This window comes from Pristiophorus japonicus, chromosome 12 (assembly GCF_044704955.1).
Source record: "Pristiophorus japonicus isolate sPriJap1 chromosome 12, sPriJap1.hap1, whole genome shotgun sequence".
NCBI classification, from domain to species: Eukaryota; Metazoa; Chordata; class Chondrichthyes; family Pristiophoridae; genus Pristiophorus; species Pristiophorus japonicus.
The window spans coordinates 35,722,455-35,749,331 of record NC_091988.1 but is presented as its reverse complement, the minus strand read 5'-3'; the positions used below and the strand labels follow the sequence as shown (position 1 = coordinate 35,749,331).

General features: G+C 41.9%; 1 protein-coding gene across 1 annotated transcript in view; it reads left to right on the top strand.

The window, feature by feature from the left end:
• Nucleotides 1-26,577, top strand: part of LOC139277185 (interleukin-17 receptor B) — a 47,363-nt gene extending 20,786 nt beyond the window's left edge. Inside the window, exons 6-12 of the mRNA XM_070895303.1 lie at nt 4,142-4,183; nt 9,443-9,597; nt 17,729-17,803; nt 17,949-18,024; nt 19,939-19,998; nt 22,261-22,347; nt 25,361-26,577. Of these exons, the coding sequence (XP_070751404.1) occupies nt 4,142-4,183; nt 9,443-9,597; nt 17,729-17,803; nt 17,949-18,024; nt 19,939-19,998; nt 22,261-22,347; nt 25,361-26,103 (1,238 nt within the window). The 3' untranslated portion in view covers nt 26,104-26,577. The remainder of the gene's footprint in view (nt 1-4,141; nt 4,184-9,442; nt 9,598-17,728; nt 17,804-17,948; nt 18,025-19,938; nt 19,999-22,260; nt 22,348-25,360) is intronic.
• Nucleotides 26,578-26,877: the final 300 nt, after the last annotated feature.

Here is a 26,877-nt window from a genome sequence, read left to right as displayed (position 1 = left end):
TAGTTGGGTACTGAAATATGCTACCGGTTGCTGCCTGTCCCCATGTAACTGAGTCAAAACAGATTGTGCAAAACCCGACTTGTGATGCACAAATAAGTTGAATAGCTTAGTGTAATCTGGTAATCCCAAGGCTGGTGCTGAAGTGAGGGGCTGCTTAAGACTCTGGAAAGCATTCCGGGATACTTAATTCCAAATCCTTCTTTAAGCATTGTGAGAATATAGTAGATTCATTCACAGCTCGTAGGTCATGGACAAACCTCCATTTGTGTGGGCTTCTGAACTGGACGAATCTGTGTTACACGGACTTCTCATTTATGCTTGTAGTGATTCACAGATCACAGAATGTAAAGTACTTGTTTTCTAATCTTATTAAAAGGCTTCCAAACCCAAGATTTTTCCAATACACCCAAAATGTTGATCAAGGAGATCACCTGAAATATCTCAAAATCCCAATTCAAATATTGTACTACCACTCTTTATCTAAAAAAAATCCTCTTACTGAGCTAGAAGCTTTTGTACCAAGATTTTACACCAAGGACAATGAGTGTACTCCCCCAGCCTGCACCTCGAGAGACCCACAAAGGCTTTTTTAAAAAAAAAGGCATTACAACTTTTAACCACCGGGACCATGTCCCAACCAACCTATCCTTTGTGCATTTCCTAGCTCCGTAACCTCTCATCCGAATAAATCCACACCTGCGCTTCTAACTTAAAATGTCTTAAACTTCCCACATGCAGGACAACACTATGAAGGGTTAAAAAACTTCACTTTGTTTGAAAAAGTGGGTGGAGCTAAAACAAACGGGCAGCTCCACAACCTTTCCAGACACAAGGAAGAAACACAGAAGCACTCTCATTCAAAGACAAGACATTCACAAAAGTCTCTCTCCATTCAATAAAGCTTTTTTTTGAGCTAGCTTTATTTTTTTTTGAATCCATAAGTCACTTTCAGGTTCTCTTTTTTTTTTTTTACATTTGATTTACTTCCTCTGTTAATTTTACATGGGCTTGAAGAATCGGAACCCAGGCCTTTTCTATTACTTTCCTTTTTTTTTCTACCTGGATCTCTGTTTATAAGACACTCCTCTAGACATGTTGTTCTCTCTAAATTAAATTAAATGAACCATCGGGTGGAAATGGCCTGTTTTCACCCTTAGTCCACTTTACCGTTTTTGTTTCTTTGGTCAATTGAAGACTGACCACAATTCTGGAGCATGACATAGGCTGGTGTGCCTTTTGTGGTGTTTTAACTTGCTCTGGCACCCATTCTGGATGATTAAGATTTTCCACAGTTTCTGATCTCTCAATCCTTTCGGCCAACCGCGTTCTCTACGCCCACTTCTCCTGGCCTTTACGTGGTCTGAAAAGGCTCTTAATTCGGGCTCAGTCTGGGTGTGTGAGATATGTTGGCACGAACCAATCGTAGTTGATCAATCAGTTACTGTTTCTTTTCTTAATCAATCCTTGTGTTTTTTTTCGAATCACAACTTTCCCTAGTGACTCTTCCCGTTTCTCTAATGGCAATGTCTCTCAAAGGTATTGCACACAACAGTATAACAAGGACAACAAACAATATTCCCGCGAGTACACAAATCATAACCTTACACCTTATCTAAACAAATTCTCAGTCTGCGTTGTATGCCACTACAGACCGAGTCCTTAACTTATCCTAATAAAAAAACTGATAAAACTTATGGTTCCATACCCAAACTCTTATCACATAAGAACCTTTGATTGATTGCGCTTTCTTTTTTTTTTTCTCTACTCTTATCACATAAGAACCCCTTCCGAATTAAAAACAATAAAAATCTTATCACATAAGAACCAGGAACCCTTTTCGATCGACTAGCGCTCCCTTACCTACTGAAACCTTCCCCGGGCTGTTTCGAGATTTTTCCAGAACCTGTTCTCTTCTGCTGGCGAGCTGAGAAAGAAATGGTTATAAAAAATACCTTTAGCTTTTAAATGTCGAGTCTTGTAGATTGCAGTACCTCCCCTGTGGACAACAGATTACATATGCGATTCAACAGTGAAGAAACCTCTTGTGAGCAAAAGGCTCACCTTGTTTGGCCACTGAAGCCTTTCACTGGAGAGGCACTATGCCTGTATCCGTTTTACTCACAGGACAGAGAGTATGCATCTCGGTGGAACCTCCAAGAAGTAACTGTCGAAATCTCGACCTCCAAAAAGAATGACTCCGACACTTACAGCTCTGGCAGAAGTTTCTTTAATTCGCTTGCTAGCAAGGGGCAGGTTACACTCAGTCAAGGGCTAAGTGAACACCTCTGAAATGGTACAGTTTCACAAGATATTTATACAGTAAAACCCAAGTTATGGCCTCTCCCTGTGTATTGCTCTGTCTCACAGTCAGTGAATACAGATAAAGAGTTAATTACTATATCCTTGTCCTGACATGGTTTACAGATATTTCCTTTTGTCAGGGTTATCAGTTGGCCAGCCGGCCATTACTCCATGAAGGTGTGGTAATGGGCTATCACCTGTCTTGTATTGTCAGGATTGTTCAATTTCCTGGTCAGTTTATCGTTTACATCAAATGGATGAGGTCTCTACAAGAGATAATGGCTGGTGGTTTGAGTCTAGAAGATAAGGGTAGGGTGACATGGAACTCTTGTCGTGTTGACAATAGGAGAGCCCCATGGGGGGGTACTTGTCTCAGCATGACTTGTCTCCTAGCTGTCTGATGGCCATCAGCCATCTCAAACCAGGTTTAGCTGTTTATGCAAGCTGACTGCTAAAATGCAGAAAGTTCTGGAAGGGCCAGGACTCCATTTTGTTATATATATATATATATATATTGCAAAGAGCACACAAATACCGTATGGTATCAGCATAGATAAAAATACATTTCCACAAAGACAAATGGTATGTTGGCCTTTTTTGCAAGGGGTTTGGAGTACAAGTGTAAGGAAGTCTTGCTGCAAGTATATAGGGGTTTGGTGAGACTACACCATGAGAACTGTGTTCAGTTGTGGTCTCCTTAACTAAGGATGTGTTTGCCTTAGACGGGGTGTAACATAGGTTCACTACAATGATTCCTGGCATGAAAGGGCTGCCCTATGAGGAGCGATTGAGTAGAATGGGCCTATATTCTCTGGAGTTTAGAAGAATGAGAGGTGATTTCATTGAAACGTATAAAATTTTTAAGGGGCTTGACAGGGTAATGTTGAGCGGCTGTTTTCCCTGGGTGGAGTGTCTAGGACTAGGGGTAATAGTATCAGGATATGGGATTAGCCATTTAGGAGTGAGATGAGAAGAAATTTCTTCACTCAGAGGATTGTGAATCTTTGGAATTCTCTACATCAAGAAGGTTGTGGATGCTCAGTCATTAAGTGTATTCAAGACCGAGATTGATAGACTTTTGGGCACTAAGGGAATCAAGGGATATGAGGATAGGGTGGGAAAGTGGAGTTGTGTAGGACAGCCATGATCTTATTGAATGTTCAGGTTCATGGGGCTGTATGGCCTACTCTTGCTCCTATTTCTTATGTTCTTGATCACCTTATAAACAGATGCTGAAATTGTCAAGCAACCCTGTCTTCTGATAATGAACCAACCATATCCTGGTCCTCACTCGATGGTCTGCCCTTATCACTCTTCAGAGGAATGTTCAGTTCTCTAATGGCTCAGTGAATCTATGCAGTGAGCAAATAAGCCATACTGACCTAGAAGGGTTGATCTATGGCTTTTGCTGTGTTAGCTGATCTGCCAGAAAAGGTGCTACAATTAGTTTCAGTGCGTTTGAATTAGGGAAGAAGGAAATCGGCCTGATTGCTACCTAGTAACCCTTGTTTGTGTGTGGACTCAGATGATAGCAGAATCTGGCTCTGCTGTGGTGACCCTTGTGGTCAAACAGTCAGTGGAAATTCATTGTCCAGTTCCACCCATTAATAATGGCCATTTGTGTGATGTATCAGATGGCACCCATTGCCCAGTTGGAAAGTCTAGGCCAGCTTCATAGTTCTGTCCACAGCTAATTCAATACATCTTGCACTATGTTCATTTTATATTACTTACAATCAGTCTACAGCAAGAGCAATGAAAAGTGTGTAAAAAGTGAATTTGTAAAATTTTCTGTAATTTCAAAAACTTTATACAGCATTTGTGAACCTGACTTTTTTAGATTGCGATGATGTGGCAATGAAAAATCATCATAAGTGTGAAGGTAAGCATCTTTATGAAAAAAAAACATTACATTTTGCTTAATGACATTACCTTTAGCAGTAGGATTTCTAAAATGCACAAATACCATCACCCTCATGTAAACTTTAATGTATTATACACAAATGGTCCACTTGTTATGTTCTTGATAACATCAGCCAGGAATTTCAGGGTAAATCAAAAGATAAGCCGAAATTTACTGTCCCGATCTTGTCAACTGGCACTTAAGCCAAAATTTTCTGCCAATCTAATTAGCATATTGCAGAATGTGAAAACCAGTGTAAACAATCCGAAGGAAAGTGGAGAACTTGCCCCATATTCCTTCTGTAATTGCCTCTTTATGAAAATTAAAGTTTGAAGCCATCAAACCATTATTTATGCAAATGAATCACAGCATGTTCAAGCAAATGCAATCCTGGAAGTTTTTCAATTGTGATGCCATATCCAAGCAATCAAAGAAATGCAGTGCAGGCTTTGACGAGATTAAAACAAAACATTTGGCTAAAATCTATGCCTGCAGAAAACCAGCATAAATGCTTGAAATCTGCAAATGCTGAGCAGCAGAAATTTTTGGTTGAGGGAAACTCTGGCGTAAGTCACATGCCTGAATTTCTTTAATTTTTAGCGCTCAAAATCAGCCTTGTGCAGTGCTTGCACCATTGTGGGATGGGAACCAATGCAGGGAGATAGAGGGAAACAAAAAGGAGGCAAAAACAAAAGAAAGAAAGGAGATGAGGAAAAGTGGAGGGCAGAGAAACCCAAGGCAAAGAACAAAAAGGCCATTGTACAGCAAAATTCTAAAAGGACAGAGGGTGTTAAAAAAACAAGCCTAAAGGCTTTGTGTCTTAATGCAAGGAGTATCCGCAATAAGGTGGATGAATTAACTGTGCAAATAGATGTTAACAAATATGATGTGATTGGGATTACGGAGACGTGGCTCCAGGATGAGCAGGGCTGGGAACTCAACATCCAGGGGTATTCAACATTCAGGAAGGATAGAATAAAAGGAAAAGGAGGTGGGGTAGCATTGCTGGTTAAGGAGGAGATTAAGGCAATAGTTAGGAAGGACATTAGCTTGGATGATGTGGAATCTATATGGGTAGAGCTGCAGAACACCAAAGGGCAAAAAACGTTAGCGGGAGTTGTGTACAGACCTCCAAACAGTAGTAGTGATGTTGGGGAGGGCATCAAACAGGAAATTAGGGGTGCGTGCAATAAAGGTGCAGCAGTTATAATGGGTGACTTTAATATGCACATAGATTGGGCTAACCAAACTGGAAGCAATACGGTGGAGGAGGATTTTCTGGAGTGCATAAGGGATGGTTTTTTAGACCAATATGTCGAGGAACCAACTAGGGGGGAGGCCATCTTAGACTGGGTGTTATGTAATGAGAAAGGATTAATTAGCAATCTCGTTGTGCGAGGCCCCTTGGGGAAGAGTGACCATAATATGGTGGAATTCTGCATTAGGATGGAGAATGAAACAGTTAATTCAGAGACCATGGTCCAGAACTTAAAGAAGGCTAACTTTGAAGGTATGAGGCGTGAATTGGCTGAGATGGATTGGCGAATGATACTTAAGGGGTTGACTGTGGATGGGCAATGGCAGACATTTAGAGACCGCATGGATGAACTACAACAATTGTACATTCCTGTCTGGCATAGAAATAAAAAAGGGAAGGTGGCTCAACCGTGGCTATCAAGGGAAATCAGGGATAGTATTAAAGCCAAGGAAGTGGCATACAAATTGGCCAGAAATAGCAGCGAACCTGGGGACTGGGAGAAATTTAGAACTCAGCAGAGGAGGACAAAGGGTTTGATTAGGGCAGGGAAAATGGAGTATGAGAAGAAGCTTGCAGGGAACATTAAGACGGATTGCAAAAGTTTCTATAGATATGTAAAGAGAAAAAGGTTAGTAAAGACAAATGTAGGTCCCCTGCAGTCAGAATCAGGGGAAGTCATAACGGGGAACAAAGAAATGGCGGACCAATTGAACAAGTACTTTGGTTCGGTATTCACGAAGGAGGACACGAACAACCTTCCGGTTATAAAAGGGGTCGGGGGGTCTAGTAAGGAGGAGGAACTGAGGGAAATCCTTATTAGCCGGGAAATTGTGTTGGGGAAATTGATGGGATTGAAGGCCGATAAATCCCCAGGGCCTGATGGACTGCATCCCAGAGTACTTGAGGTGGCCTTGGAAATAGTGGATGCGTTGACAGTCATTTTCCAACATTCCATTGACTCTGGATCAGTTCCTATGGAGTGGAGGGTAGCCAATGTAACCCCACTTTTTAAAAAAGGAGGGAGAGAGAAAACAGGGAATTATAGACCGGTCAGCCTGACATCGGTAGTGGGTAAAATGATGGAATCAATTATTAAGGATGTCATAGCAGTGCATTTGGAAAGAGGTGACATGATAGGTCCAAGTCAGCATGGATTTGTGAAAGGGAAATCATGCTTGACAAATCTTCTGGAATTGTTTGAGGATGTTTCCAGTAGAGTGGATAAGGGAGAACCAGTTGATGTGGTATATTTGGACTTTCAGAAGGCGTTCGACAAGGTCCCACACAAGAGATTGATGTGCAAAGTTAGAGCACATGGGATTGGGGGTAGTGTACTGACATGGATTGAGAACTGGTTGTCAGACAGGAAGCAAAGAGTAGGAGTAAATGGGTACTTTTCAGAATGGCAGGCAGTGACTAGTGGGGTACCGCAAGGTTCTGTGCTGGGGCCCCAGCTGTTTACACTGTACATTAATGATTTAGATGAGGGGATTAAATGTAGTATCTCCAAATTTGCGGATGACACTAAGTTGGGTGGCAGTGTGAGCTGCGAGGAGGATGCTGTGAGGCTGCAGAGCGACTTGGATAGGTTAGGTGAGTGGGCAAATGTGTGGCAGATGAAGTATAATGTGGATAAATGTGAGGTTATCCACTTTGGTGGTAAAAACAGAGAGACAGACTATTATCTGAATGGTGACAGATTAGGAAAAGGGGAGGTGTAAAGAGACCTGGGTGACATGGTACATCAGTCATTGAAGGTTGGCATGCAGGTGCAGCAGGCGGTTAAGAAAGCAAATGGCATGTTGGCCTTCATAGCAAGGGGATTTGAGTACAGGGGCAGGGAGGTGTTGCTACAGTTGTACAGGGCATTGGTGAGGCCACACCTGGAGTATTGTGTACAGTTTTGGTCTCCTAACCTGAGGAAGGACATTCTTGCTATTGAGGGAGTGCAGCGAAGGTTCACCAGACTGATTCCCGGGATGGCGGGACTGACCTATCAAGAAAGACTGGATCAACTGGGCTTGTATTCACTGGAGTTCAGAAGAATGAGAGGGGACCTCATAGAAACATATAAAATTCTGACGGGGTTAGACAGGTTAGATGCAGGAAGAATGTTCCCAATGTTGGGGAAGTCCAGAACCAGGGGTCACAGTCTAAGGATAAGGGGTAAGCCATTTAGGACCGAGATGCGGAGGAACTTCTTCACCCAGAGAGTGGTGAACCTGTGGAATTCTCTACCACAGAAAGTTGTTGAGGCCAATTCACTAAATATATTCAAACAGGAGTTAGATGAGGTCCTTACTGCTAGGGGGATCAAGGGGTATGGCGAGAAAGCAGGAATGGGGTACTGAAGTTGAATGTTCAGCCATGAACTCATTGAATGGCGGTGCAGGCTAGAAGGGCCGAATGGCCTACTCCTGCACCTATTTTCTATGTTTCTATGTTTCTATGTTTCAGTGCAAGTTTTCAGGAAATTCCGGGCCATATTGGAGTCTAATTAAGATATTGCAGGAAGGAAACAAAATTTGTTGTTGTCACTTTATTTAGAATAACAAGCTAATGCCACATCACAACACGATTTTGGGGCTGAGTTTCCGCTTGTTGTATCAGCGCAATGCGGGTGGAATTGGCCGAACCAGTGCAAAAGAATGGGGAATTTTAAACATAGCTGAGTTACGCCCAAAACCACTTGCGCTCATGTTTTCTGCAATATTTTACACTGGTTTAAGATTCAATTCATCCGAATGGGTTCCGCCCACAAAACTAGCCATGTCCCCAGGTCGAAATTGCAAGAATTCTGCCAATTGCGTTGGTTTGGGAAAGCTCTTCAAATTGCGCTAATTTTACGAGGCACACAGTACATTTTAAAAGTTTTTTCATACCAAATGTATTTAATTAACCAAGAAACTGACTAGTATACAGCAATGAAACTATTAAATGGTTCAGTATAGTTATTTCTTTGGACATTTTTCAGTGTTTTTAAATCGGGTTACTCACGGTTGGAGAACTGGACACTCATATTGATAATGCTTATTTTTTGTGATAAAATCTTTTATTAAAACTGCACTAGGTCAGCAGTCCTAAATACATCAGGACTACTTTAGAATGGAAAAGGAAAAAGGAGCAATTGCATTACGCTGCCTGATTCCACTGGTTTATGGAAGATTTTAATTTTTTTTATTTATGCAAATGAATTTTAGCGGAATCTTGAAGCCTAACCTAACCAGTGCAATATTGAGTGAATTTTGGACGCAATTTCCCGATGGCGCCCAAAGTGCAAACTCTACCCCAATATATTTCCTTGCATTTCTCGGTTTATAAACCTGCATTAAATTACTATTCGCTTTTAAATGGTAAATGAAATAAAGTTTGATACCATCTGATTTCATCTTCATGTTAAGTGATTAGAAGCTGGGCATAATTGGACCATTATTTGGCCTCCATTTTAATGTTTTACATTCTTCCCTTTATTTTTACATATTTCCAAAATGGCCATCAGTTTCTCACTCCAGGTCAGAAGATACTGGATTGTTTACACTATTGTTACTGTAACAAATATGAATCCTGGAGTGTGAGGGACAAAATGTATACACAAATTGTTCTGTTAGAGATTGATAGTTCTACATTGTGCATTACATCTGAGTTATACCACATGAGATTTTCTAAAGGATATGTAATGATTATAGCTTATTTTATAATTGCTTTACCTTTATCAAAGTTAGAACAAAATCTTGGCATTACCACATTTTATCCATTTAGAATATAGTTTAGATGCAAAGTATCTCTTATGCTCTCAGAATGAGGGATGATATTGCGAATGTGTGTCCACTAGACAGCCAGTCAAATCAATTGATTTCAGTATAATATTGGTTTTGGTCTTTTCATTTTGAAACTGCATTCATCGAAACATTTAAACAGAAATCTAGATGAAATAAATTATCCTGGCATTTATTTATGTATCTATCATTATACATTTACAGATGATCATTGGAATCCAAACATATCTGTCTGTGTGGTCAATAATGATGTGGTGGTCAATTTTACTCCCAGTGTAAATGCATTAAGTTATGATGTTGAACTGATCATATGCAATCTCCTTATGACACCAATATTTAATAAAACCACTATTCCTCAGGTATGTAAATTACATTTTTGCGTTTAGAAAGTAAGATTCATCGAATCATAGAATTCTTTCGTATAGAATTGGGCCATTTGGTCCAACAAATCTATGCCACTGTTTTTCTCCGCATGAGTCATCTGAGCTATTCTTTGCCTCCCTATTCCCTTTACTATTCCTTTTTTCTCAGGTGGACCAGGTCTGGTGGTGTCATTCATGATGTGTCTTGACCCTGTTTCCATAAAGGGACCATGGCCAATTTACATTTGACATTAATGATGTCTGTGTTCTACAGCACTGAAGTGCAGCAAACACTGACAATCGCTGTAGAGGTGCAGGGCTACATCAAGGTTCTTCTGTGACTCCCTCCATATGCTTATGGAGGGAGTCAGAGTATGCAGTGAGCTCCTCTTCCCTTTCGATGGCTTGAAGAGACTTCCCCAGGAGACCAAGACAGCCTGGTTGCACATTGCAGAGGAGGGCACTAGCAGGGATGTTGTCAGGAGGTCCAGGAAGCAGTGGCGCAAACCTTTCAATGATCTCAGATGATCAGGAAACGTGTGTACAAAGCCACACTCCCCTTCATCCTCCTGTGTCTCTCTTCACATCCCTATCACTGAGTTCCCTACCCTACTCCTGCACATCCTTGCTCATACCAACTTACCTTGCACCGCTACCCATCCCTTTGTCTCGATCTACATGAACACATCCCCATCTCACTGGCCACTCCTCGCACTCACCCTCACCTTAGTCCAATCATACCAGCTAACAACACACAAAGGTAGCCACTTAGGTGTTTTATCCAATGTTCATGTAGAAGTTTCTGTTAATGTGCTGTCAAGCATTGAAACCTTTATTTTCAACGCATCCATTCTTGGTCTGATTGGTGTGCACCTTTGGAAGAGGCTTAGTGAGTTGCAGTGAATGGTGAGACATAATGGCACCCCCCGCAATGGTGATGCATGTGAAAGGAATGGCTTGAACATTATAGGGATGTTTTATGGTGTTGGTGTGGGGTGGTGCCAACCTGGCCCATCAGGTGGCAGCCAGGGTGTACCGCATCAAGTGAAATAAATCCCTGGCCTCCCGGGCAGCAATGTTTACTAGGTGCTGACTCCCTCTGTCCTGTGCAGCATCAGGTGATTGCGGAGAAAGTTGGTGTTGTTGGTATGGCTGGTGCTGCTGGTGCTGGGACTGATTCTGAAGACCAAGGTGAACCAGTATAAATGGTACACATGATGAAGCAATAGAAGGCAGGTAAAGTTTAGATAACAGAAGCCATATCTCAATGGTGAGAGGGGTTGTTCCAATGAGGTGACACTGGATAGAGAGTTTGCTCCAAACACTTTCAGCCTGCATAAAGCTCAATCTGTCTTCCAAATGCAGTAAGTAACAGCTTCTGCACTTGAAAAGTAAACAGCTGCGAGGTGGGAGCTTTTACACTACATTTCAAACTCTCAACTAATCAGCTGATTCAGTGACCATTCAACTCCCCGCTCAGGTTAACAGACATGGTCCACGAGCAGCGTGGACTCCGTGGGCGAGCTGTTAAAGTTAAAAGGTAAGGTTAAATGTATTATTAAGGGTCTTCCAATAATTGCTTTAATTGGGTCGCCCGCATCTGCGGGTAGGGTCCAATCTGAGATCACCAGACGTGCTTTTGGGAAAGGTGTGTTGCGGCGGAATGACAGCTGGTACCCATTCCGCCCACTGACCCCCTGGAAAATTCCGGCCTGTGCCTCATAGCCTGTTCAAAACCTGATTATCCTTTGACACTTCTCTCTCCTAATTCTGGCCCCAGCAATCAGTTAGGTAGTGTTCTGACATCTTCCTGTGCAGGAATTTGCAGCAGGCTGGTCAGCCATACCAATTAAAAAAATTATTCCTGGGATGTGGGCATCGCTGGCATGGCCAGCATTTATTGCCCATCCCCAATTTCCCTTGAGAAGGAAATGGTGAGCTCCTGCCTTGAACCTTTGCAGTCCGTGGGTTGAAGGTTCTCCCACAGTGCTGTTAAGGAGGGAGTGCCAGGACTTTGACCCAGTGACGATGAAGGAATGATGTATTTCCAAGTCAAGATGGTGTGTGACTTGAGGGGAACTTGTAGGTAATGGTGTTCCCATGCACCTGCTGCCCATGTCCTTCTAAGTGGTAGAAGTTGTGGGTTTGAGAGACCTTGTCAAGGAAGCGTTGGCAATGCTGCAGTGCATCTTGTAGATGGTACACACTGCAGCCACGGTGCGCTGGTAGTGGAAGGAGCGAATGTTTAAGGTGGTGGATGGGATGCCAATCAAGCGGACTGCTTTGTCCTGGATGGTGTTGAGCTTCTTGAGTGTTGTTGGAGCTGCACTCATCCAGGCAAGTGGAGAGTATTCCATCACACTCCTGACTTGTGTCTTGTAGATGGTACTACAGACACCCTTGCTGTGCCCGTGTGAATATAAGCATATAATGGGTATTGGCCACCAAAATTGGTTAATGTCCCTGGTCATCTTGGCTAATGGGCCTGGGACGGCTCAGTAGCTCCTCCTTTCATAAATAAAAACACAATGCTGGAACTATTCAGGTCAAGTTGCATGTGTGGAGAGAGAAACACAGTTAACGTTTGAGGTTGATAACTTTTCCCAGTTCTGATGAAAGGTCAAAGATGTAATAGATTTTAAACAAGAAGAGAGGCAGGGAAAGGGGGGAGGGGAGAAAAGAAAAAAAGTGAAGGTCTGTGATAGGCAGGAATGATTAAATGTCAAAAGGAACGATGGTACAAGGCAAAATGGGGTGGTAATGGGACAAGTAAAGAAACAAAAGATGTGTCTAGAGGAGGTGTAAATGGCAACAGCAGAACCATTACCAACAGCTGCTCTCTGGAAAAATGGGAGCAGTGGTTATGATCTGAAATTGTTGAACTCCAATGTTGAGATCAGAAGGCTGTAAAGTGCCTAATTGAAAGAGGAGGTGCTGTTCCTCGAGCTTCATTAGAACAGTGCAGGAGACCAAGAACAGAGAGGTCGGAGTAGGAGTGAGGCGGAGAATTAAAATGACAGGCAACCGGAAGCTCAGGGTCACCTTTTGTAGACTGAATGGAGGTGTTCCACAAAGTGATCATCCAATCTGTGTTTGGTCTCCTCAATATAGAGATCACATCGCGAGCAGCGTATACAGTATATGAAATTGAAAGAAGTACAATTGCTGTTTCACCTGGAAGGAGAGTTTGGGGCCCTGGATGATAGAAAGGGAGGGGGTAAAAGGGCAGGTGTTGCCTGCACGGGAAGGTGTCATGGGAAAGAGGGCGTTGGGGGTGACTGAAGAGGGGACCAGGGTGTTGCGGAGGAAATGATCCCTTTGGAATGCTGAAAGGGGACGGGAAGATGTGTTTGGTGGTGGCATGACACTGAAGGTGGTGGAAATGGCAGATGATAATCCGTTGCATGTGGATGCTGGGGGAGTTGGAAGGTAAGGACCAGGGAAACCCTATTATGGTTCTAGGAGGGAGGCGAAGGGGGGAGTGCAGGAAAGAGACTGAGGTGTGACATTCCCCAAACTGGCTCGTCCGGTTTTCATACATATTCTCCAACCATTTCTCCAACCATTTCTCTTAACATGTTGCCACAATTCCCTTAACTCCATGTCATTATCTTTGTATCAAATCTTTTGTGTTGCAACTTATCAATGTTTTGAAAATCCATAGAAACCACTACACTTTCTTCATTTATCCTCTGTCATTTCTTTGAAGAATTCTATAAGGTTGATCAAGCACAACCTGGCATTTAGAAATCTGCGGTAACCTCCCAATCACTTTAAGTTTCTCCTGTTCAATAATTTCATTCTGCAATATATAGGGCTGAAATTTGTGGTTGGAGGCGTACGACTGGAGTATGCCTCCTACTCCCCAAAAAAACAAACCTACCCATTGGCTGCCAGGCTTCATAGTCTTTGGGTCCTGGGCCCGCAGGCATACATATACATTTTCTGGGCAGTAGTAGGGCAAATAACCCAAGTGTTTTGGGGGCAAAAATTGAAACCGTTGAATTAGAAATATATTATAGTTGTATTTATAAATAGAAATATAAGCCGTGACTTTACTTACCTCGGCAAGACCATGGCAGGCGATATCGGATCATGGCCCTGCTGCTGGCTCCATCCTGCTGTGAAATGACTTTCCGTTGATGGGGCTTGTTAAGCCTGCCCAGAGTATTAGCTGGCTCAGTTAGAGGAAGCGGGTGTGGTGACGTCATTTCATGACCAGTCATCAGCCGGTTTCCTTAAAGGGACCATGTCCAAATTTATTTTGACATTTGTGCTGTCAGTGTTCTACAGCATTGAAGTTCTGCAAACACTGACAATGACTGCACAGGGCTGCACTCAGGTTCTCCCATGACTTCCTCCATATGCTTATGGAAGAAGTCACAGCATGCAGGGAGGTCCTCGCTTCTGATGGGTAGAAGAGACTATCCCAGGAGACCTAAACAGCGAAGCTGCACATTGCAGAGGAAGGCACAAGCAGGGATGTGGTCAGGACATTTAAATGATCTCAGGAGATCATGAAACGCGAATACAATACCACACTCAATTTCATCCCCATCACTCTGCCTTCCCTACCCTGCTCCCTAATCCTGCACATTCTTACTCACACCAACTTACATAAGAACATAAGAATTAGGAACAGGAGTAGGCCATCTAGCCCCTCGAGCCTGCTCCGCCATTCAATAAGATCATGGCTGATCTGGCTGTGGACTCAGCTCCACTTACCCGCCCGCTCCCCATAACCCTTAATTCCCTTATTGGTTAAAAATCTATCAATCTGTGATTTGAATACATTCAATGAGCTAACCTCAACTGCTTCCTTGGGCAGAGAATTCCACAGATTCACATCCCTCTGGGAGAAGAAATTCCTTCTCAACTCGGTTTTAAATTGGCTCACCCGTATTTTGAGGCTGTGCCCCCTAGTTCTAGTCTCCCCGACCAGTGGAAATAACCTCTCTGCCTCTATCTTGTCTATCCCTTTCATTATTTTAAATGTTTCTATACGATCACCCCTCATCTTGCTGAACTCCAACGAGTAAAGACCCAGTCTACTCAATCTATCATCATAAGGTAACCCCCCTCATCTCCGGAATCAGCCGAGTGAATCATCGCTGTACCCCCTCCAAAGCTAGTATATCCTTCCTTAAGAAAGGTGACCAAAACTGCACGCAGTACTCCAGGTGCAGCCTCACCAATACCCTATACAGTTGCAGCAGGACCTCCCTGCTTTTGTACTCTATCCCTCTCGCAATGAAGGCCAACATTCCATTCACCTTCCTGATTACCTGCTGCACCTGCAAACTAACTTTTTGGGATTCATGCACAAGGACCCCCAGGTCCCTCTGCACTGCAGCATGTTATAATTTCTCCCCATTCAAATAATATTCCCTTTTTACTGTTTTTTTTTTTTCCAAGGTGCATGACCTCACATTTTCCGACATTGTATTCCATCTGCCAAACCTTAGCCCATTCGCTTAACCTATCTAAATCTCTTTGCAGCCTCTCTCTCTCCTCTACACAACCCGCTTTCCCACTAATCTTTGTGTCATCTGCAAATTTCGTTACACTACACTCTGTCCCCTCTTCCAGGTCATCTATGTATATTGTAAACAGTTGTGATCCCAGCACCGATCCCTGTGGCACACCACTAACCACCGATTTCCAACCCGAAAAGGACCCATTTATCCCGACTCTCTGCTTTCTGTTAGCCAGCCAATTCTTTATCCATGCTAATATATTTCCTCTGACTCCACGTACCTTTATCTTCTGCAGTAACCTTTTGTGTGGCACCTTATCGAATGCCTTTTGGAAATCTAAATACACCACATCCATCGGTACACCTCTATCTACCATGCTCGTTATATCCTCAAAGAATTCCACTAAATTAGTTGAACATGATTTCCCCTTCAAGAATCCATGTTACTTCTGCTTGATTGCACTATTCCTATCTAGATGTCCCGCTATTTCTTCCTTAATGATAGCTTCAAGCATTTTCCCCACTACAGATGTTAAACTAACTGGCCTATAGTTACCTGCCTTTTGTCTGCCCCCTTTTTTAAACAGAGGCATTACATTTCCAATCCGATGGTATCTCCCCAGAGTCCAGAGAATTTTGGTAGATTATAACGAATGCATCTGCTATAACTTCCGCCATCTCTTTTAATACCCTGGGATGCATTTCATCAGGACCAGGGGACTTGTCTACCTTGAGTCCCATTAGCATGTCCAGCACTACCTCCCTAATGATAGTGATTTTCTCAAGGTCCTCCCTTTCCACATTTCCGTGACCAGCAATTTTTGGCATGGTTTTTGTGTCTTCCACTGTGAAGACCGAAGCAAAATAATTGTTTAAGGTCTCAGCCATTTCCACATTTCCCATTATTAAATCCCCCTTCTCATCTTCTAAGGGACCAACATTTACTTTAGTCACACTTTTCCGTTGTATATATCGGGAAAAGCTTTTACTATCTGTTTTTATGTTTTGCGCAAGTTTACTTTTGTAATCTATCTTTCCTTTCTTTATTGCTTTCTTAGTCATTCTTTGCTTTCGTTTAAAATTTTCCCAATCTGCTAGTTTCCCACTAACCTTGGCCACCTTATACGCATTGGTTTTTAATTTGATACTCTCCTTTATTTCCTTGGGTTATCCACGGCTGGTTATCCCTACTCTTACTGCTCTTCTTTTTCACTGGAATATATTTTTGTTGAGCACTATGAAAGAGCTCCTTAAAAGTCCTCCACTGTTCCTCAATTGTGCCACCGTTTAGTCTGTGTTTCCAGTCTACTTTAGCCAACTCTGCCCTCATCCCACCGTAGTCCCCTTTGTTTAAGCATAGTACACTCGTTTGAGACACTACTTCCTCACCCTCAATCTGTATTACAAATTCAACCATACTGTGATCACTCATTCCGAGAGGATCTTTTACTCAGAGATTGTTTATTATTCCTGTCTCATTACACAGGACCAGATCTAAGATAGCTTGCTCCCTTGTAGGTTCTATAACATACTCTTCTAAGAAACAATCCCGTATGCATTCTATGAATTCCTCCTCAAAGCTACCCTGTGCGATTTGAGTTGACCAATCGATATCTAGATTAAAATCCCCCATGATTACTGCCGTTCCTTTTTCACATGCCTCCATTATTCCCTTGATTATTGCCCGCCCCACCGTGAAGTTATTATTTGGGGGCCTATAAACTACACCCACCAGTGACTTTTTTCCCTTTACTATCTCTAATCTCCATCCACAATGATTCAACATTTTGTTCATTGGAGCCAATATCGTCTCTCAACTGCCCTGATATCATCCTTTATTAACAGAGCTACCCCACCTCCTTTCCCTTCTTGTCTATCTTTCCGAATTGTCAGATACCCCTGTATGTTTAATTCCCAGTCTTGGCCACCCTGCAACCACGTTTCTGTAATGGCCACCAAATCATACCCATTTGTAATGATTTGTGCCGTCAATTCATTTACTTTATTTCGAATGCTGTAGTGTTTTAATACTAGTTTTTAATCCATGATTTTTAGTTTTGACCCCTCCTGCAGCCCCTTTATATTCATACATATTGTCCCTTACTATCACCTTGTGGTTTACACTTACCCCAGTGCTACTCTGCTCTGTTGCCTCCTGCCTTTTGCATTCTTTCTTGGGGTCCTGTTCATCTGAGCTCTCACCCACTCTAACTAGCTCAGAGCCCTCTCCTGGGTTCCGCATAATCCTTGCATTGAGGCACCGAGCTTTCATGCTTGCTTTTTTATTACACTTTGACCCTTTAGAATTTTTCTGTACAGTGGCTCTTTTTGTTTTTTTGCCTTGGGTTTCTCTGCCCTCCACTTTTACTCATCTCCTTTCTATCTTTTGCTTTTGTCTCCATTTTGTTCCTCTCTGTCTCCCTGCATTGGTTCCCATCCCCCTGCCATATTAGTTTAACTCCTCCCCAACAGCACTAGCAAACACTCCCCCCTAGGACATTGGTTCCAGTCCTGCCCAGGTGCAGACCGTCCGGTTTGTACTGGTCCCACCTCCCCCAGAACCGTTTTTTTTTTTTTGCACGTTCACCCACCCCTCTCTCCCTCTAATTCCAGCTATTGTTGTTTCAAACTAAAATTGTTTTTTTCATCTAGTCAAATGGATCAAGAATATCTGTAAGATTTGTGAGGAATGATGTACTGAATCTTTCTAAGCAAGTTTGTGTAACGGTAAGTAGTTCTCATTAATGTGTTTTACCTTGATGATCATAATTTGGAATGCTTCAATACATTGGGAATTCTAGTCTTTTTAAAAAAAAAAAACGAAGTCTATATTGAATGTGTAACTGAAGACATTTATTACTGTTGATTTTAGATATATCCACACATCCCTGTATGTGACCCTGACTGCACAATTCATGAAGAAGTGCTCAACTGTTCCAAAAAAATGGGTAAGTTTTTTGCTGTAATTATTATTGACATTTTGCTTTAAGGTCACCCAATTGTTCACAATTTCAAAAATCTCACTTGTATCATCTTCATATTGGTAAATTGATACAAGAAGCCCAGGGTAATTTGGCTATTGCTCACCCTTTAAAGGTTCTGAACTTGGAGAATTCAGAATAAATTAATCCCACCTTTTGATGGATTTTGTTTGTCTTTTTAATGAGATGCACTTACTGGAAGGATAGTTATTGATGTCCTCATAATTTAATCCTTTAAGTCCTGGTATCATTCTGGTGAATTTGCACTGTATCCCCTCCAAGGCCAATATATCCTTCCTGAGGTATGGTATCCCAAACTGAACGCAGGACTCGAGATGGGGTCTGACCAAGGCTCTACAACTGAAGTATAACTTCCTCCTGGAAAATATGCATGCATAGATATTTTGTAATGATGAGCTCAATTATGATGTCCCCCCCCCCCCCTATGAAATAGCCACTTGCACTGTTTAAGCAGAATGACCACCTGCATGGGTATGGGAGGGTTGCCAGCATATTGAACTCCATCCCTTGGGAAGAAATTATATTGGGGATGAGACTATAACATCAAGCTTTGTACTGCATCCTATTCTGAGACATTTTATAAGAAACCTGGATGTGATTTCTTTCGATAGTCATTCAAGACCAATTTCTAAACCCTCCCTCCCAACATGAACAATGCCAGTGGCTCACCATATGAAAGAAAGACTTACATTTATAAAGCACCTTCCATGACCTCGATATCCCAAATTGCTTTACAGCCAATGAAGTACTTTTGAAGTGTAGTCACTGTTATAATGTAGGAAACACAGCAACCAATTTTGCACACAGTAGGCTCCCACATCCCAAATAGCAATGTGATAATGACCAGATGATCTGTTTTTTTTTTAGTGATGTTGATTTGAGGGATAAACAGTGGCCAGGACACCAGGGAGAACTTCCCTGCTCTTCTTCAAAATAGTGCTGTGGGATCTTTTACGTCCATCTGAGAGAGCAGATTGAGAGTGTTCTGTTTAATGTCCCATCTGAAAGACAGCACCTCCAACAGTGCAGCACTCCTTCTGTACTGCACTCAAGTGTCAGCTGAGATTTTTGTGCTTAAGTCTCTGGAGTGGGGCTTGAATATGGGGGACAACCATCCTGTCACTGCATAGCGATCACAAGCAGTGACCCTTGATATTTTTTCACCTTCCTAGCCAAGACATTGAAGCCAACTGCTTTGCATCACTGCTGCTCTGCCAAAAATCAGGTTATTGGGCAAATGAGGTTGGCTATCAAGCTACGTCCTTCCTATGTCACATTTCCTTTTCAAGCAGTATAGACAACCCCTAGAAGCATGGAAATTTACGACACAGCATGAGCCCATTTGACCCATCTTGTCTGTGTCGAATACACTTAATCACGTATTACTCCTTTTTCAATTGTCCAAATAGGAAGTGTGTGGGTGGGGTGGGTTGGAGAAAAGAACATTTTAAAAGTATGCCTGCACCAGCACATATATGCAGCAGGTTTTTGATTGACTATTTCCCTTTCCTTTTGCTCCATACGTGAACAACGCAATATTTTTATAAACATCATCATAATCCCTTTTTGTTTTCTATAAAAGCATTGGACGGGTATTTCCTGGTAGTTTCTGCCGCCATAACTTCAGGAGAGCAGTGGACATCCCATTTACACTTGTAATGCTGCACTTCCAGCTGGGCGGGAGCAATGACTAGGAAATTCCCAGCCATTGAGACACTTTTTTAATCAATGTACTAATCTAGAATTAGAAATTCTTCAATTCAGAAATGTTTCCACTTTTTTTATTCAAATGCTAAAATACTAAGACATTTTTAGATGTAATAATGGCTTTAAACACTAAATGAATTGTCTTCTTTCAAGACGACAGGATACCAAACACTGTAACTGGGATGGCATCACAAACAACAGAACTGAGCAATGGTAAATTTAAGAGCGAGACAAATGATGATCATCGAAGAGAGATTGATGTGGAAAAGATGAGGGAAATCAGGCACTGTATTCCTCAATTCTTAATCTAGCCAATAAAAATATGAAGAATGAGTTTATTGGTCCAGAAATCCCCGTTTCTTCTTCCCGCAGGCGTTCGACTAAAAATAGGAGAGAAGGTGCGCACCTACCTTTTGGTCGAATGCCCGCCAGAGATCCCGGACTTGAGGCTTCCTCTTCTTGCGCAACGGAGCGCGTTCACATTGGGACGTCCGCAGGAGTTACGTGGGCCTGGACACCCAATCACAGAGTATTTTCTCATTCATAGTAATAGGAGTTTCGTAAATTGGAAACTCCTATTACTATGAATGATAAACATCCACAAACACCCAAACACTACATAAAACATTTTTTTAAAAAACACCTCACATAAATACACTATAGAAATTAAAGTTGATAGAAATGTTTTTTTAAAGAAAAAAAATTTGCTGATCTTTTTAAAGTTTTAATTATGGTTTAAAATAAAATTACCTGAGTGGGCAGATTTTAACAAATATGTCTTTTAAAATTTTATTTTAATCATGTTCTTATGTTTTTAAACTCTTACGACTGTAAAAGTAGACTATGCGCCTGCTTTTATCAGGCGCAAGAGTTTTGAGGACATTTGCTGGGCAAGATATGTGTAAACCCTGCAATCTTGCCCTTGCAAATGTCCTCGCTCCCAATATGTGCGAGATCTGTCAAGCCAGAAACTTGACAGGACACAGCATATCACAACAGTCACTGAATAGCCACACTTCCAAACTTTCCAGTAAGGTCAGTGGGTGTGATTGCATACATGAACCGTAGCTTTTTTTTTCCTACCTAGCCAAAAACATAGGTAGACTAACAGTGGAGCCAAGAGATTTAGCCAAGATCAGGTAACGTGGCAGAATTTTTTTGCAGCAGTCAGGCAATCAACGTATTAGCCTTCCTCTTCTCTGTGGCTCAGTGCTTCTTCATGTGGTGTATTTATTCACCGGGCCATCGGAGGAGCATAATACCAAGTTTATTACACTCATGATTTTATCTGTGATTAATAATTCTTCTTGGACTCATAATAAACTGGGCATTCCATGAATGCAATATCATCTATGAAATTACACACGTGGACAAACTACACTTCAATGATTAAATAACTACAGTAGCTCAAGCAAAGAATGGGAAAAAAATGTTGGCAATGCATGATTGGATAATAAGTAGGCCAAATGCCCACATATCTAATACATCCTGTCGTATAATACTGTTTTTCTCAGTGTTTGATTAAGGCGCTGTGGCTTTTCAGACCATCAGACCTCTATCTGAAAATCTCCCACACAAGACTACAATTCTTAAAAGTTTGTATCAGTAAGTTTTTAGAATTGCAGTCAATGGTATTTGCAGAGATCTTATTGCCCCCTCTGCACATTGAGGCACAATGAACAGAAATGGGAGAACCCAATGAAATGCCTAGGTTAAGAGGATGTATTTTCCTTTGAAGTTCAAACAATTTCTTTGTAGCAGTCTGGCAACAGTATTAACAAAATTTAGCCAAAGAATGACCCAGACATTGTCTGTTCTTGAGTGGTATTCATACACTCCCAAGCAGACTGGATTACATCCAACAGGAAACTACATTTTTAGAATTCTATCACTGAGATTAATTAATATAAAGTAGCCCTGTAAAGGATTCCAAGAAAACAATGTATTTTTGGCAGCCAGCCCGGGATACAAACAAACAAAAGTAACTGCAGGCCAGAAATTCAGATTGAATAGTTGATGACAACAAATTGCCTGCAAACCTTAGACTGCTGTGGCTGGATGCATACTTAATTTATAGCTGTAAACAATACTTCAACAATGCACAGCTTTAAAATTAATTCCAGAAGTTTAGCTGGCCAATATTAGATAGAGATATCTCTTATCTTATGAGGTGTAATTTTGCAAGATTCTGTGTGGAGTTTGACTAGGTGGGAGCATAGGTCAGGCTAGGGCTGTAATCTATGCTCTTCCCATCAACTGAGTTTCCATGCCAGGAGCAAAGCCTCACAAAATTACATAAAGCTTCAGTAGTGAAAGAAAATTAGAAAATGCTTTGTCAAAATACAGCTAATTTCTACAATTAGCAATTTACCATTTCCATAATTTTGGTATGACTGATGGTTGAAGGTTCTAAGAAAGGGTTGACAACATTTCCAAATTGCAAAATGTAAATTTTTGTTTTTTTTTTCTGTACAGGATACAAACATTTGATCTTGGGTTCCATCGTACTGAGTGTGATCCTATTTGCTTTGGGAATTGGGCTGTTTTTAATTTGTAAACTAGGTAAGTCATTCGAGTTGTTAAATAAAACAAGTTGATGTTGATGTTTTTGTAAACTTGGTTTCACATGTGGGAGCATTTATTTGAAAATTAAATATAGAAATGTAAGTTAGTGCACATGACAGATCTTGGTTTCTTTCAGGTTGAAAATTTTATTTCCGAGCAGTTAGAAGCTTAATTTACGTAATACAAGATTCTGATAATAAAACATTACTGGGTATGAGGAATCATAATCAAACAAGCATCCATTTGCTGCCTCTTCTGTCAAGTTTAGTGTAGTCCACCACTGTCCTGATTGTCCCTTGCTCATTTTGCCTCTGCCACATTTTCCTCCACTTTTGCTGCCTCCATGTCAACTGTCACAAAATGTGAACACTCGGAGGCTTCACTTTTAGCTCTATAAATGTACTGGGCTCAGAGGACTGGTAAAGGGGTGGTGGCACAGTGGTATGCAGTCGGGAGGGAGTGGCCCTGGGACTCCAGACCTTATGAAGTCTCATGGCTTCAGGTTAAGCATGGACAAGCAAACCTCCTGCTGATTACCACCTACCACCCTCCCTCAGCTGATGAATCAGTACTCCTTCATGTTGAACACCACTTGGAAGAAGCACTGAGTAGCATGGGCACAGAATGTTCTCTGGGTGGGGGACTTCAATATCCATCATGAAGAACAGCTCGGTAGCACCACTACTGACTGAGCTGGCCGAGTCCTGAAGGACATAGCTGTCAGACTGGCCCTGCCACAGGTGATGAGAGAAACAACACGAGGGAAAAACCTACTTGACTCGTCCTAACCAATCTACCTGTCGCAGATGTATCTGTCCATGACAACATTGGTAGCAGTGACCACCGCACAGTCATCGTGGAGACGAAGTCCCGTCTTCATACCCTCCATCGTATTATGTGGCACAATCACCGGGCTAAATGGGATAGATTCAGAACAGATCTAGCAGCTTAACTGGGCATCCCTGAGGCAGTGTGGGCCATCAGCAGCAGCAAAATTGTATTCCACCACAATCTGTAACCTCATGGCCTGCCATATCCCTCACTGTACCATTACCATCAAGCCAAGGGGCCAACACTGGCTCAATAAAGAGCATGCCAGGAGCAGCACCAGGTGTACCTGAAAATGAGGTGCCAACCTGTGGAAGCTGAAACACGGGACTGCATGTATGCTAAAAAGCAGAAGCAGCATACTATATCGACAGGGCTAAGCGACCCTACAATCAACGGATCAGATCAAAGCTCTGCAATCCTGCCACATCCAGTTGTGAATGGTGGTGGACCATTAAACAACTAACTGGAGGAGGTGGCTCCATGAATATCCCCATCCTCAATGATGACTGAGCCCATCACGTGAATGCAAAAGACAAGGCTGAAGTATTTGCAATCATCAGTACGGAGTGGATGATCCATATCGACCTTTTCCTGAGGTCCCCACCATCACAGAAGCCAGTCTTCAGTCAATTCAAACTGGATACAGCAAAGGCTATAGGCCCCAACAACATCCCGGCTGTAGTGCTGAAAACTTGTGCTCCAGAACTAGCCGCGTCTCTAGCCAAGCAGTTCCAGTACATCTATAACATTGACATCTATCCGATAATGTGGAAAACTACCCAGGTATATCCTGTCCACAAAAAGCAGGACAAATCCAATCCGGCCCATTACTGCCCCATCAGTCTACTCTCAATCATCAGCAGAGTGATGGAAGGTGTCATTGACAGTGCTGTCAAGCAGCACTTACCAGAGGAGCTATTGTCTTGTCCTAGGCCCATTAGCCAAGATGACCAGGGACATTAGCCAATCAGCCAGCTTGTCTGTAGTGGTCAATAATCACACCCATTATATGATTATATTCACATGGGCACAGCAAGGGGTGTCTGTAGTATCATCTACAAGGTGCAATTCAGGAGTATAATGGAACACTCCACTTACATGGATGAGTGCAGCTCGAACAATACTCAAAACGATCGATACCATCCAGGACAAAGCAGCCCACTTGATTGGCACTCCATCCACCACCTTAAACATTCACTCCTTCCACCACCAGCGCACCGTGGCTGCAGTGTGTACTATTTACAAGATACACTGCAGCAACTTGCCATGGCTTCCTTGACAGCATCTCTCAAATCCTTGATCTCTACCTCCAAGTTACACACCATCCTGAATTGGAAATATCTTGCCATTCCTTCATCATCACTGGGTCAAAATCCTGGAACTCACTCCTCAACTGTACTGTGGGAGAACCATCAATCCACTGACTGCAGAGGTTCAAGGTGGCAGCTCACCACCATCACAAGTGCAATTAGGGAAGGGCAATAAATGTCAGCGACGCCCACATTCCATGATCAAATTTTTTTTAAAGCTGCTCCCACATTCCATGAACAAATTTAAAAAAAAAAGAAGCCTTTTCTAATCTTTCAGGCCCAGAAAGATTAAAGCCAAAACTTAAGTCAGTGTTGCGTGAAAGTGCACAAAGAAGAAAGGAACCGTAGGCTGGGTGAAAGTGGATTACGATCTGAAATAAAAACAGAAAATACTGTAAATACTCAGCAGGTCAGGCAGCATCTGTGGAAAAAGAACCAAAGTTAATATTTCAGGTCGATGACCTTTTGTCAGAACTGGAAAAAATTAGACATGTAACGGATTTTAAGCAAGTAGGGAAAGGAAGAGCTTTAGATTTGGTCAGAGGGATCCACCTATCAACACATGGCATGATTTGAACTCCAGTAATTTTGCAAACCTCCCACAAAGTAATGAAGTCCATTTAATTACATAATTGTGTCATCAATCAAATCAGGGCAACTTGGTTCCCTCACCAATAGTTTTAATCATCAAATCCAGTATTCCTTTAGAGATCTTGAACACAATAACAGATATATTTTAATCTTAGTCTTTCACTGCAACAATCTAATCTATATATCATTTTGATACTGACCTGCATGGAAAACCTACTTTATTTGTGATTTGAATCAGCATTTTTTAAACCAACTTGGAATCCAATCTTCTTTTACAGACAAAGTCAATGAAAGAATCTTATTCACCAATGAAACACAACTTCTGCAACCAGTTAAAGTTCTAATCATTTACTCGATGGATAATGCACTCTTCCAAAATATTGTCCTTACTTTTGCTGAATTCCTGCAGAGTTCCAGTGGAATCCAAGTAATCATTGATATGTGGCAAAAGAGAAACATTGCAGAAATGGGCCCTGTTCAGTGGCTTGCCTCCCAAAAGGAGAAAGCAGATAAGGTCATTATTGTATGCTCAAAAGGTGCCAAAATGAAGTGGGATGCAATTTTTTGTAAAACAAACATTGATCAAAAAATAAATAATTCAGGGGACATGTATTCTACTGCCTTAAATATATTTTGTAGTGATTTGCAAAATGGCTCATATCTGCATAAGTATAGTATTGTATATTTTGATCAAATAAGCTCAGCTAAAGATATTCCTAGTATTTTTAGTTCGTGTGTAAAATACTGCCTTGGGAAAGACATCAATAAATTTTACAAAAATCTGCATGATGCCTCCCAGAAAACATGTAATAAATGCTCTATTCTGATGCCGTATCATGATTACAAGATTCTATATAATCAAAAGATGAAAAATACAATTTTGGAATTAAAAGACTGGCAGAATATTCATCCAACTTCAAATACACTTGAGATTGTAATGGAGGACTTAGAATTGGAACATACAGAACATCTTCAAACAAATTTGATGCAAAACACCCTCCTCCATAGCTCCAAATACTAAGCTATACGGGCCAGAGAAAGTCTCAGCTAGAATTTCCCCAAAGCCCACTAAGGCCAGGAAGATTTTCGGTGGCACAAATGTCCCGAAATTTTTTTTTTAAATCCGCCCAATGAAAAATATGGAAATTGCACCCCCAATCTGGGCAGAAAAGTACAATTTCGGCTAGATTGGGCGGTGCCTAAAGAAAATGGGCGAAAAATTTTAAAAATCTTAAAAATTTACACCAAGGCTGCAGGTTGGGCCTAACGCCCCCCCAAAATTTTTTTTTCAACAAACCTAACTTAAAAAACCCAAAAAAACATTCCCAAGTCACTTTTAAATTAAATCACCCCAACACATTTTGAAAATAAATAGTAAAACAATCACTTACCTTTTTCTTGACCCACTTACCTACCGCCCAGCTCCGCTGATCCTCGTGGGCGGTTTAAAAAATGTTTTTTAATACTTACCTACGAGTCCCTGCCCAGCCAAAGATCGCGCCAGGGCGATCTGTGGACATTGCACGCCAGCGGTCCGCTCCCCAGCGGGACTTCGAAACCGCTGCCGTGTCTCAGCTGGGGAATTTTTGGCCGACCCGGTTCTCACCCAATATCGCCGAGAAACCGGGCGGTGAACAATGCAAATTCTAGCCCTCAGCCTCAATTCTTGGTCTGTGCTGAGGTAACCACTCTCAACCACTGGCTCTGTGACCTCAATGTCCTAAGGCTAGGGAAAGGAAAAATTATCCATAGTTCCTGCTGTTAATCAAGCAGCTCGTACTGGAATTACATGTAT